The following is a 13554-nucleotide window of genomic DNA, read 5'->3' as shown; positions in this document are numbered from 1 at the left end:
TTAAGTTTTTCAAGGGCGTTTTAGAGCTTTCCTGATATAGATTTTGAACTTTTCTGGTCAAGTTTATATCTATATACTTTGTTTTTTGCTTTTGTTTTTTTTTTGAATGTAAATGGGTATTTTTTTCTTTTACCTCTTCTGTTTTTGTTTGTATATATGAAGGTCATTGATTTTGGTATGTTGATTTTTTTTCCCCAGCTTTACTAAGGAATAATTAAGAGGTAAAATTGTATATATTTAAAGTATACAACTTGATGACTTGATATACATATAAACTGTGAAACGATTACTACAATCAAGTTAATTAATACAGCCATAACCTTTGGTATGATGAGAATGCTTAAGATCTACTCTCTTAGCGAATTTCAAGTCTATAATATTAACTCTATTCACCATGCTGTACATAAGATCCCTAGAACTTATACACCTTATAAATGGAGGTTGTACCCCCTAACCAACATCTGTCCATATCCCCCCACCGCTACGGAAACCACCATTCTACTCTCTGTTTCTATGAGTTTGACTTTTTTTTTCCAATTCCACATATAAGTGAGATCATACAGTAATTGTCTTTCTCTGTCTGACTTATTTCACATAGCATAATATCCTGCAGGCTCATCCATGCTGTCACACAAATGGCAGGATTTCCTTTTTTATGACTGAATATTCCAGTACGAGTGTGTGTGTGCGGATCACATTTTCTTTTCCAACTCACCTGTCAGTGAACACTTAAGTTGTTTCCATATCTTGACTATTGTGACTGATGCTGCAATGAACATAGAAGGGCAGACATCTCTTCAAGACACTGATTTCTTTTCCTTTAGCTATATAACCAGAAGTGGGATTTCTGGATCATATGTTAGTTCTATTTTTAATTTTTTGACAAACTGCCATACTGTTTCGACAGTGGCTATATCATTTTACAGTCCCACCAACAGTGCACAAGGCTTCCCTTTTCTCCACTTCCTGAGGTGATATCTCATTGTGGATTTAATTGGCATTTCCCTGATGATCAGTGATGTTGAGCACCTTTTTATGTACCTGTTGACTGTCTGTATGTCTTCTTTGGAAAAAGAATGTTCATTAGGGTCTTCTGCCCACTTTTTAGTTGGACAATCTGGGTCTTATTTTTTTTGGTTCTTGAGTTGTATGAGTTCTTCATATATTTTAGAAATTAACCCCTTATCAAATATATGGTTTGCAAATATTTTCTCCCATTTCATAGGTTGCCTCTTCACGCTATTGATTATTTCCTTTGCTGTGCAGAAGTTTTTAGTTTGATGTAGTCCCACTCATCTATTTTTGATTTTGTTGCCTATGCTTTTGGTGTCATATTCAAAAACATCATTTAAAAGTATCTCTATTCACAGATGGCATGAAGTTTAAAAAAATTTTTTTAATGTTTTTAAAGATTAGAGCTAATAATGAATTCATCAACATTGTGGGATACAAGACCAATATAGAAAAATCAGTTATATTTCTATGCACTAAAAATGAAACAATCAGTTATATTTCTATGCACTAACAATTAAGAAACAATTTCATTTACGGTAGTATCCAAAAAAGATACTTAGGAATAAACTTAACCATATAAGTGCCAGATTTGTACACTGAAAACTAAAAAATATTGTTGACAGAAATCTTAAAAGACCTAAATAAATGGAAGAGCATCCTGTGTTCAAGGATTGGAAAACTTAATATTGTTAAGATGGCAGTACTCCCCAGAGTCATCTAAAGATTAAATGCAATCCCTGTCAAGATTCTAATGGCCTTTTGTGAAAAATAGAAAAGCTGATCCTAAAATTTATACTGAAATACATGAGGTTCAGAATATCCAAGATAATCTTTACAATAAAAAAAAATGTGGAGAGCTCACATTTCCCAATTTTAAAACTTACTACAAAGCTGCAATGTCAAAACAGTGTGGTCGACATAAGGATAGACATATAGATCAAAGGAATAGAGTCCAGTAGTAAACTGTACATCTATGGTCAATGGATTTTCTCAAATCAAATTAAAAAATTAATTCAAAATGGATCAAAGATCTAAGTGTAATAGCTCAAACTATAAAATGTTAAGAGAGAACATAGGTGTTAATCTTCATGATCTTGCATTAGGCAAAGGTTTCGTAAATGACACCAAAAGAGCAAGCAATAACAACAAAAATATAGATAAATTAGACTTCATCAGAATTAAAGCTTTTGCCCGTCAAAGGACACTATGAACTTGCTGTACACCTGAAACTAACACAATATTGTAAATCAACTATACTCCAATGAAAATTTTTTTTGGCTTCGCTGGTGGTACGGTGGTTGGGAGTCCGCCTGTAGCTGCAGGGGACATGGGTTCATGCCCCGGTCTGGGAGGATCCCACATGCCGTGGAGCGGCTGGGCCTGTGAGCCATGGCCACCAAGCCTGCGCGTCCAGAGCCTGTGCTCTGGAGAGGCCACAACAGTGAGAGGCCTGCGTACCACAAAAAAAGAAAATAAATTTTTAAAAGGACACTGTGAAAAAAAGTGAAAAGACTAAAAACAGAATGGAAAAAAATATTTACAAATTATATATCTGGTAATAGTGTAGTATCTATATTATTCAAAGAACTCTGTTACAACCCAACAATAAAAAAGACAACTCAATTTTAAAATGGGCAAAGGGGGACTTCGCTCGTGGCAAAGTGGTTAAGAATCTGCCTGCCTGTGCAGGGGACACAGGTTCGAGCCCTGGTCAGGGAAGATCCCACATGCCACGGAGCAAATAAGCCCATGCACCACAACTATGGAGCCTGTGCCCTAGAGCCCACGAGCCACAACTACTGAAGCCCACGTGCCTAGAGCCCATGCTCCACAACAAGACAAGCCACTGCAATGAGAAGCCCATGCACTGCAACGAAATAGAGCCCGCTCACCGCAACTAGAGAAAGCCCATGTGCAGCAACGAAGACCCAATGCAGCCAAAAATTAATTAATTAATTAATTAATTAAAATAAAATGGACAAAGGATTTGAGTAGACATTTCTCCAAAGAAGATCTACAAATGGCCAATAAGCACATCAAAATGTTCTCAACATCATTAGTCATCAGGGAAATTCAAGTCTAAACCACAATGAGATTCTACTTAATACCCACCATGATGGCTATAATAATTATTATTTTTAAAAAATGATAACAAGTTTTGGTAAGGATGTAGAGGAATTGTAACCCTCATAATATTGTTGGTGGGAATGTAAGATGGTGCAGCTGTTTTGGAAAGAGTTTGGAATTTCCTCAAAAAGTTAAACATAGAGTCACCATATAACCCAGCAATTCCACTGCTAGGTATATACTCAAGAGAAATGAAAACACATGTTCATACAAAAACTTGTATACAAGTGTTCACAGTAACATTATTCGTATTGGCCAAAAAGTGGAAACAGTCCAATGTCCAACAATTGATAACGGGTAAACAAAATGAGGTATATCCATACAATATTATTCAGTCATAAAAAAGGGAAATACCGATACATGCATGAACCTTGAAAACATTATGTTAAGTGAAAGAAACCAGATTCAAACGACCACATGTTATACGATTCCATTTATATGAAATGTCCAAAATAGACAAATCTATAGACACAGAAAGTAGATTAACATCTGCCAGAGGCTGTGGGGATCGGGAGTAGAGAATGATATCTAATGAGTACAGTGTGTCGTTTTGGGGTGATAAAAATGTCCTGGAAATAAATCATGGTGATAGTTACACAAGCTTGTGAATATATTAAAAACCATTGAACTGTTCACTTTAAAACAGTGGGTTTAATAGTCAATGAATTATGGGACTTCCCTGGTGGTGCAGTGGTTAAGAATCCACCTGCCAATGCAGGGGACACGGGTTCAAGCCCTGGTCCAGGAAGATCCCACATACCGCGGAGCAGCTAAGCCTGTGTGCCACAGCTACTGAGCCTGCGCTCTGGAGCCCGAGAGCCACAGCTACTGAAGCCCACAAGCTCTGCAACAAGAGAAGCCACCGCAATGAGAAGCCTGTGCATCGCAACAAAGAGTATCCCCGCTCGCTGCAACTAGAGAAAAGCTCTCGTGCAACAACGAAGACACAACGCAGCCAAAAATTTAAAAATTAATTAATTAAAATAAATAAATTTTTTAAAATAGTGAATTATATCTTAATAAAAATTTTGGGCTTCCCTGGTGGCGCAGTGGTCCGCCTGCCGATGCAGGGGACGCGGGTTCATGCCCCGGTCTGGGAGGATCCCGCGTGCCGCGGATGGCCAATAAGCACATCAAAATGTTCTCAACATCATTAGTCATCAGGGAAATTCAAGTCTAAACCACAATGAGATTCTACTTAATACCCACCATGATGGCTATAATAATTATTATTTTTAAAAAATGATAACAAGTTTTGGTAAGGATGTAGAGGAATTGTAACCCTCATAATATTGTTGGTGGGAATGTAAGATGGTGCAGCTGTTTTGGAAAGAGTTTGGAATTTCCTCAAAAAGTTAAACATAGAGTCACCATATAACCCAGCAATTCCACTGCTAGGTATATACTCAAGAGAAATGAAAACACATGTTCATACAAAAACTTGTATACAAGTGTTCACAGTAACATTATTCGTATTGGCCAAAAAGTGGAAACAGTCCAATGTCCAACAATTGATAACGGGTAAACAAAATGAGGTATATCCATACAATATTATTCAGTCATAAAAAAGGGAAATACCGATACATGCATGAACCTTGAAAACATTATGTTAAGTGAAAGAAACCAGATTCAAACGACCACATGTTATACGATTCCATTTATATGAAATGTCCAAAATAGACAAATCTATAGACACAGAAAGTAGATTAACATCTGCCAGAGGCTGTGGGGATCGGGAGTAGAGAATGATATCTAATGAGTACAGTGTGTCGTTTTGGGGTGATAAAAATGTCCTGGAAATAAATCATGGTGATAGTTACACAAGCTTGTGAATATATTAAAGACCATTGAACTGTTCACTTTAAAACAGTGGGTTTAATAGTCAATGAATTATGGGACTTCCCTGGTGGTGCAGTGGTTAAGAATCCACCTGCCAATGCAGGGGACACGGGTTCAAGCCCTGGTCCAGGAAGATCCCACATACCGCGGAGCAGCTAAGCCTGTGTGCCACAGCTACTGAGCCTGCGCTCTGGAGCCCGAGAGCCACAGCTACTGAAGCCCACAAGCTCTGCAACAAGAGAAGCCACCGCAATGAGAAGCCTGTGCATCGCAACAAAGAGTATCCCCGCTCGCTGCAACTAGAGAAAAGCTCTCGTGCAACAACGAAGACACAACGCAGCCAAAAATTTAAAAATTAATTAATTAAAATAAATAAATTTTTTAAAATAGTGAATTATATCTTAATAAAAATTTTGGGCTTCCCTGGTGGCGCAGTGGTCCGCCTGCCGATGCAGGGGACGCGGGTTCATGCCCCGGTCTGGGAGGATCCCGCGTGCCGCGGAGCGGCTGGGCCCGTGAGCCATGGCTGCTGAGCCTGCGCGTCCGGAGCCTGTGCTCCGCAACGGGAGAGGCCACGACAGTGAGAGGCCCGCGTACTGCAAAAAAAAAAAAAAAAAATTTTATTTTTCTTTTTAAAAAGAGGAAGTCTTGCACAGACCAATGATGAAAATAAATTCAGGAGTGAAACTCAAACCTCTGTGTCTAGAGAACAGATAGGAATATTGATAAAATTCTGTTTGAGAAAGCATGTGTGGAAAAAGTGTCTCTCATACACCACTGCTGTCAGTATGAACTGTCACATTCATTTAAGTAAGCAATTTAGTAATTATAAATAAATACATAAATAAAGTACATAGCCTATGATCCAAAATTTTCATCTGTAGGAATCTAAAATCAAAGTGTGGCTGGAACAGTTAGCACTCAGTGAATGTTCTTTCTTATTTTAAAGGTGATAATCATAGAAAGAGAGAATATATTATGCAATAAATTCCTACAGCCGAATTCAGCTCCCACCTCTGCTTCTTTCTGGAAAAAAATAAGACAGTGTTCATATCATATATATGGTATGATAATGAAATTTCTGCTCTTTCAATCTTTGCAAGCTGCATAAAGTGGAAAGCAAAATTCTCTCCTAAAATAGACGGTCATTTCTAGAGATGCTGGGCATATACTAAAAGAAGAGATACAGAGTTTCGTGTATAGTTCCAGCCTCTTGATAAAAGGGATACAGTGAGATAGGACTGGGGAAGAGTGCAGGGGCGTAGGAAACAGAGCTTGAGTCTCAGCCTAACCCCATGAGGCTGCAAAAAACGCCAAGAAATATTCACAGTGACTAACGCCTGAAGCCTCATAAAAATCAGCAGTGACTATGCAGCAGGTGACAAACTCAATCACTACTGACAGAAGTGCCTTAAAGAACCTATATCTGTTTTTCCTTTAATTCTTTCTCCAAATGGTGATTCCCTTGATATACGGCATTATTGTTTGTAAACTCTGCACTTTGTTCATCAAATAAAGAGTTCTATCAATACAAAAAAAAAAAAAAAGCCCAAGAAGAGGAATATCATGTCAGTCTGTATTTTCCAATGCATCATACCCAGGCTTTCAGCCCATGAAGACATACCCTGAAGTCAACTTGCCCAAGTTGCAGGAAAAGGACCAAGCAGAGAGAAATAGCTTCGGAAATCCAGCCAATAACCCAAAGTGTGTTACAGGACAGGATGCTCTTTTCATTGACACTCCTCTGGAGCTGGTCCTCTGGAAGCAGGGAGTATCTGTCAGCCCACCTGCCACTACCCCCCAGATCCCACCCTCCCTCCTATCCTGTGTGGTGAGATATGGTGGGGAGACAGGGATTGTGACATAAGCAAATGGCCTGGAACTGATCTATGTAAATGCCAGCCGTGAGCTTCCTAGCAGAGACACCGCCTGTGAAGGCCTCACAACAGCCAACTTCTTGAAACCTCCAAGCTGACTCCTTCATCCAGGGGAGGAGGGACCCCTCCACGGGAGAACTGACAGCAGGACCCTGGTAGAGGAGGCACCAAGAGCTCCAGGGAGCGGGTGGCAATCGTGTAGGCGCCATGGAGACTGCCATGTGTGTTTGCTCTCCATGTTGTACATGGCACAGGTGTCCCCGCTTATGCTCCTGTCTGTGCTGCAAGTTCCTCTTCACCTCGGAGCGGAACTGCACCTGCTTTCCCTGCCCTTACAAGGATGAGCGCGACTGCCAATGCTGCCACTGCACCTGCTCCGAGAGCCCCAACTGCCACTTCTGCTGCTGCTCCTGGGCCAATGACCCTGACTGTAAGTGCTGCTGTACAGCCAGCAGCAACCTCAAGTGCCACTACTACGAGAGCCGCTGCTGCCGCAATGTCACCATCACGTTCCGCAGGAGCCGCCTCCAGAGCATCCGTAACTTGTAAGTGCCGCGCGGGGGGGCCCCCCCACCAGTTTTCCTGAGCCCCGGCACCCCCTGCCAGCTGTGGGAACAGGGCAGGTCAGAAGCCCCACCCCAATTCCACCTCTTTATCTGAAAAAAGGAGGCCAGGAACTTGGGAGCAATTAACTCTAGTTGCAATATGTCTTGGTGCAAATATATTATATAGTCATTGTATGGTGAGAGTTGGTAACTAGACATCGTGATGATCTTTTTGAAATGTATAGAAATAGCAACTCACTACGTTGTGTAACAGGAACTAACACAGTGTTGTAGGTCAATTACTCTTCAAAAACAAACAAACTCATAGGAAAAGATCAGATGTGTGATTACCAGAGGCAGGGGGTAGGGGTGGGGCATTGGATGAGGGCAGCCAAAAGGTACAGACTTCCAGTTATGATAGATAGGTTACTAGAGATGTGATGTACCACAGGATATATATAATGAACGCTGCTGTCAGTTATATATGAAAGTTAAGAGAATAAATCCTTATTATAATTTATTTCTTAGCCCAAGAAAAAAAATTTTAATTTTTTATTTTTTTCTATTTCTTTAATTTTGTATCTGTATGAGTTGATAGATGTTCATTAAACTTACTGTGATAATCACTGTGTGGTGTTTGTAAATCAAATCATTATGTTGTACACCTTAAACTTATACAGTGCTATATGTCAATTATATCTCAATAAAACTAGAAGAAAAAAGAGCTAAAAAATAATATAAAGTCTGTTTTGCACTTAATGTAACACTAAAAACATATATTCAATGGTGATATTATTTTAAATATTTTTTGTGTTTCAAAATGTAGCAAAAAAATTTACCTCAACTGTAAAAAAAAAAAAAAAAACCCTACACTTTGTAGCAATTAAGTGTACATGTCCTAAACAGTCACTAATCAGTATAGACCTGAGTTGCAAATCCAAGCTCCCCCAGCTGTGTGAGTGAGTGCTGAGCTCTCCTGAACCCCACCACTCTCACCTCTACAAAATACTAATAGCTAATACTTAGCGCATAAGCAACTTGCCGGGAACCACATGCGTGACCCCAGGTAACCCCTACCTCATGCCCATCACACCAGTGAAGAAACTGAGCATTTGAGAGGTTGAGTGGCCCAAGATCACACAACTAGTAAGATGCAGTCAGAATTTGAACCCAGAGTCTGTGTGCTTAAATTAAAATGCTGTCCTGCAAAATAGAGAGTATGGTACCTGCAATGATTCAGGGGCTTAATATTGCTTTGAAACCTGTTATGTGATATAAAAATATAAATTGCCCTTCCTCCTCTGAACCCTTGATATCTGCAACACTCATTGGAAAAGCAGTAACTTCCACAGGCCGCTTTCGACCCCTATGGCCTGTGTAAGTACCCCAGGTGGCCATGAGCTCCTGCCAGCCTTCTCTTTGTTCCTACCCAGAAGTCATGGCACTGAGGGTCTCAATTTCTCACTTAGGGCATTAACCCTCTGTGTCAGGCACTGCATAGCCTCTTCCTGCCCTGACCAAGGTCACACATGAGGGGCATCTGGAATAGCAGAGGCAGACTTCTTAGAGGGGAAAGACCAAAACTCAGCACTCTAAGATGACAGCACCTGGAGAGGCGGAAAGATGAGAGGCAGATTGGAAGCCTTTCAAGGCTGGAAAAACAATTCTGTGAGCAAACGCTCCGTGAATTCAGGGGAAGAATATGATCTCTCTCACAGTTCAGCACTTTGTAGCTGGTTAATAAAAATTACTCTCAGCTCATGGACCTCACGTGGTGTTTGCACGAACAGAGAACCCAGGGGTTCTGGATGCAAGTGCAGAAGTTCTAAGGTGCAGAAAGTAACTCACACACCCCTCTCTCCTCTCAACTGCCCCATTTCCTGCACATCAGTAATGAAGAGTCACCAAGCCCATTTCAACAGGGGAAGGATGACACTGGTGCTTTGGAGATGCTTAGACCAGTAGCTGCCAAACGTTGTTTTGCATTAGAATCACCTGGGGATCTTTAAAAACTACTGATGCCTGGCCCCCACCCCCAGACATTCTGATTTCATTGGCTTCAGGTATGTCCTGGGCATCAGAATTTTAAAAAAATCTCTCCTGCCCCCAGGTGACGCTAAAGTGCAGAATGGCCTGGAGGGAACAAGAAGGGAAGCCAGGAGACTTGCCAGGTGATATATGGGAACCCAAGTACAAGGGGAACAGCCCTAAATTTGGGAGGAGGCTGCCACTGTACAGAGGAGCAGAGGCCAGTTATCTCAACAAAAAGACAAGGCTGCTGAGCTTGGTGATGGTTTTGGCGTGGAATCATGACCACTGAATGCCCAAGTCCAAGCCTGAGGCCTTCTGATGCTGGTCAGAGATGCTATTGCAAGTGTCAGGGGGTTGGCGCTGGGTACGCTGAGGCTTATCTTCCACCTGGCCTCTCTCCTGGTGTCTGGGCCCACCGCCTCCCCCATTCCTCGTCACTGCTTCCTTCTCAGCATTTTCCTCATCCTGCCTCACTCTGATCTCATTCATCCCCCTTTGCTTTACTCATCTCTTTTTCTCACTTCCTTTTTCACCTTCACCCCAACTCCCTGGGCCATTAACACCTGTCTCTTCTCCCTGTTCTCTCTTTCTCTTTCCCCAGCACCCTCCTCCCTCCCTCCTTCTTTCTGATTTCCCATGCTGTCTCCCTTTATATTACACACTGATTCCCATAGCCCCACCTTATGAAACTAGAGAAATCCACCCAGCTCTCATGTATACACCTGCCCTTCCCCTCCAGATGACCCCTCCAAAGCTGGAGCAGGAGAAAGCAGAGAGGCTGGGAAAGCAGAGAAGGAACAAAGCTGAGAACATTGAGTCTGGCAGGCTTGGACAGCAGCATGCAAATCTCTAAGGGATGAGCTTTCCAGGTGCCCGAGTCTCCATAACCGGCACTGTCCCCATGGTGCCACTCCCTTCCAACATGTTTGAGTATCACCCTTGACTACCTGGGCTCTGAGACCTGGGTCCCTGGCCAAGGGAATGGGGAAGGATCCAGAGGCATATAGGGACTGCAGGAAGGCAAAAGAGAACACAGGCACAATGTCAAACACAACCCCTAGACATCACTAATACAACCAGAGAAGAAGGGATAGGAATAGTCACAAAATCAGTATGTTTTTTTTAACATCTTTATTGGAGTATAATTGCTTTACAATGGTGTGTTAGTTTCTGCTGTATAACAACGTGAATCAGCTATACATATACATATATCCCCATATGCCTTCCCTCTTGCGTCTCCCTCCCACCCTCCCTATCCCACCCCTCTAGGTGGTCACAAAGCACCGAGCTGATCTCCCTGTGCTATGCGGCTGCTTCCCACTAGCTATCTATTTTACATGTGATAGTGTATATATGTCCTTGCCACTCTCTCACTTCGTCCCAGCTTACCCTGCTGCCTCCCCATATCCTCAAGTCCATTCTCTACATCTGCGTCTTTATTCCTGTGCTGCCCCTAGGTTCTTCAGAACCATTGTTTTTTTCTGGATCCCATATATATGTGTTAGCATACGGTATTTGTTTTCCTCTTTCTGACTTACTTCACTCTGTATGACAGACTCTAGGTCCAAATAAGTATGTTTTATACCTCCATCCCCATGGCTAATTCATTTATTTTCATAAACTGCTTTTGCCCTGATTGTAGCTTCTTAGAACATGCACTTGAAATTTTACAAGTATGTACTTACTTCATCCATAGTTCTTACAATATATGAAATCAGCCTCAGATATTAGACAAAGATTCAACACACACACACACACACACACACACACACACACACACACACACACACACCGTACAAGCACATACTTTTCATAGACTTGACCACTGTTTTCCCCTGCTGTGGACATGAGCTGGCTAGGAACACAGGGGAGTCACTATAGTGGCCATTTATTGAATGCTTACTATGTCCAGGCACTTAAGCACTTATCGTGGATTATCTCATGGAGACTTTAAAATCCTCATGAAGGAAGCAATATTGTGAGCTTTGATTTACTGAGGATGAGAGAGGTGAAGAAACTTATCTCCAAAGCGCAACTCTAAAGCAGCGCATTTCACCATGTGCAACCTGCCCCTAGCACCTAGCCCCTTAAGTCATAGCTGAGGTCTGGTGATCAGAGCACACGGGTTCTGGGCTTGGCTGGGCAACTAACCTCCTGGTGTCCTGTGAAGAACACTTTGCCCATCTTCTTCTATGTTCCATCTCACACACAATAAACATGTCAGTGCCCAGAGGAGACTGGATTAACTGGCCCAGTGCGACAAGTGAGAGATACACCACGAGCAAGTGTGAGGTGTCTCTGTAAGAAGGCATCACTAAGTTATTACAGGATTTAGGCTCATGTTAGGTGAGGACACAGGGGTAAATCTCCTATTAGGTATCTTAATAAATCTTGCCCAGAAGGTGGGAAGAACAGAGTAGAGCCTGATGCTGCAACCGGTGAAAAAGCAGCAGTCACTGTCCTTAACCAGGACAGGGGATGTTTGATCATTTTTGTGGTTTGGACAATGTTCTTGCTTTTGTGTGAAGCAAGCATGAGGAAGTGGTCTTGTTTCTGTTTTGCTCCATCACAGTCCCAGAATGGCCTTGTCTGCTGTGGGTGTTCTGTGATGTTATCCAGGGCCAACAGAACCCCAAGACCCAGCTGACAGTGCCAGCCCCTCTGGACTGTTTTTCTCTTGCTCAAGAAATAACAAGCAGTTGTATCGCACTTACTGTGTTCCAGGAACTGCTCTAAGGCCGTGAAGGTATTTAATTCAATTTTAATTTTCTCAAGAAACTCTTATCAGGTGAGTACTAATTTTATAATGAGGAGAGAGGCAGAGAGAGGTTAATTAACTTACCTGGCGTCGCCCAGCTAAAGGATGGTGGAGGGGGGGGTTAGAACCCAGGCACCATCCCCCCGCTCCCGCCCCCACCCCGGCACAGCCATGCCCCTCCCCATCACACCACAAAGCGGCTCAGTGACACCCCGGTTCCTTCCGAGGTGGAGAAACGGAGCTCTCCGCCTGAGGTCCCGTGTTTGCTTCCCCTTGCAGCTCCAAGACGGCCCTGCGCATCGGGATCAGCGACGCGCAGCTGGATAAGGTGAAGATGATGCCCGCGAAAAGCAACCTGGTCAGCCACCTGTCGTGCCCCATCTGCAGCCGGCTGCGCCTGCACTCCTTCATTCTACCCTGCCACCACAGCCTGTGCGAGAAGTGCCTGCGGCAGCTGCAGAAACACGCCGAGGTCACCGAGAATTTCTTCATCCTCATCTGCCCCGTGTGCAACCGCTCGCACTGCATGCCCTACAGCCACAAGATGCTGCTGCCCGAGAACTACCTGCGCGGACGCCTCACCAAGCGCTACATGCAGCAGCATGGCTACCTCAGGTGGCGCTTCGACCGCTCCAGCGGGCCTATCGTCTGCCAGGTCTGCCGCAACCGCCGCATCGCCTACAAGCGCTGCATCACCTGCCGCCTCAACCTGTGCAACGAGTGCCTCAAGACCTTCCACTCGGACGTGACCATGCAGGACCACGTGTTCGTGGACACCAGCACCGAGGACCAGGACGAGAAGATCTGCATCCACCACCCGTCCAGCCGCATCATTGAGTACTGCCGGAACGACGACGAGTTGCTCTGCAGCTTCTGCAAGACTGCCTTACACAATGGCCACGACACCATCAGCCTCATGGATGCCTGCTCCGAGAGGGCTGCCGCGCTCTTCAGCGCCATCGCCAAGTTCAAAGCAGGTCCTGGTCCCCTCTTCTCCCTCCACCACTCCTAGCTCAGGAACTGATGGGGAAGGTGATTTGGGAGGATCTGTTTAGAGAGCCTTACCTCCACCTGGTGGGGCAGTCCAAGCCCTGGGAGACACTGAGCCAGGCTGCAAGTCAGTGGCCTGGAATCCACATCTGGCAACTACCGCCAGCCACTTAACCTCCCTGTGCCTTGGTTTTCTCATCTATAAAATGGGGATAATGGTGTTACCCAATGCAAGTTCGTGTGCCCGGCACACAGTGGGGCCAAACAAACTGACAATAGGTTGGAGTTTGGAGCAGAGAAAGATTTATTGCAGGGTCAGGCAAGGAGACAGGTGGCTCCTGTCCCCCAAAACCCCAAGCTCTGGGAGGGGTTT

The 13554-nt window shown here is 43.6% G+C and overlaps 1 protein-coding gene across 1 annotated transcript in view; it reads left to right on the top strand.

Moving 5' to 3' along the window:
• The first annotated feature begins 6861 nt into the window (after positions 1-6861).
• Positions 6862-13554, top strand: part of TRIM42 (tripartite motif containing 42) — a 30421-nt gene continuing 23728 nt past the window's right edge. The window contains exons 1-2 of the mRNA XM_007446972.1: positions 6862-7402; positions 12471-13168. Of these exons, the coding sequence (XP_007447034.1) occupies positions 7065-7402; positions 12471-13168 (1036 nt within the window). The 5' untranslated portion in view covers positions 6862-7064. The remainder of the gene's footprint in view (positions 7403-12470; positions 13169-13554) is intronic.

The sequence above is a fragment of the Lipotes vexillifer genome, unplaced genomic scaffold, assembly GCF_000442215.2.
Source record: "Lipotes vexillifer unplaced genomic scaffold, Lipotes_vexillifer_v1.1 scaffold40, whole genome shotgun sequence".
Lineage (NCBI taxonomy): Eukaryota > Metazoa > Chordata > Mammalia > Artiodactyla > Lipotidae > Lipotes > Lipotes vexillifer.
Note: the sequence above shows the minus strand (reverse complement) of the source record. Positions and strands in the feature narration are given on the sequence as shown.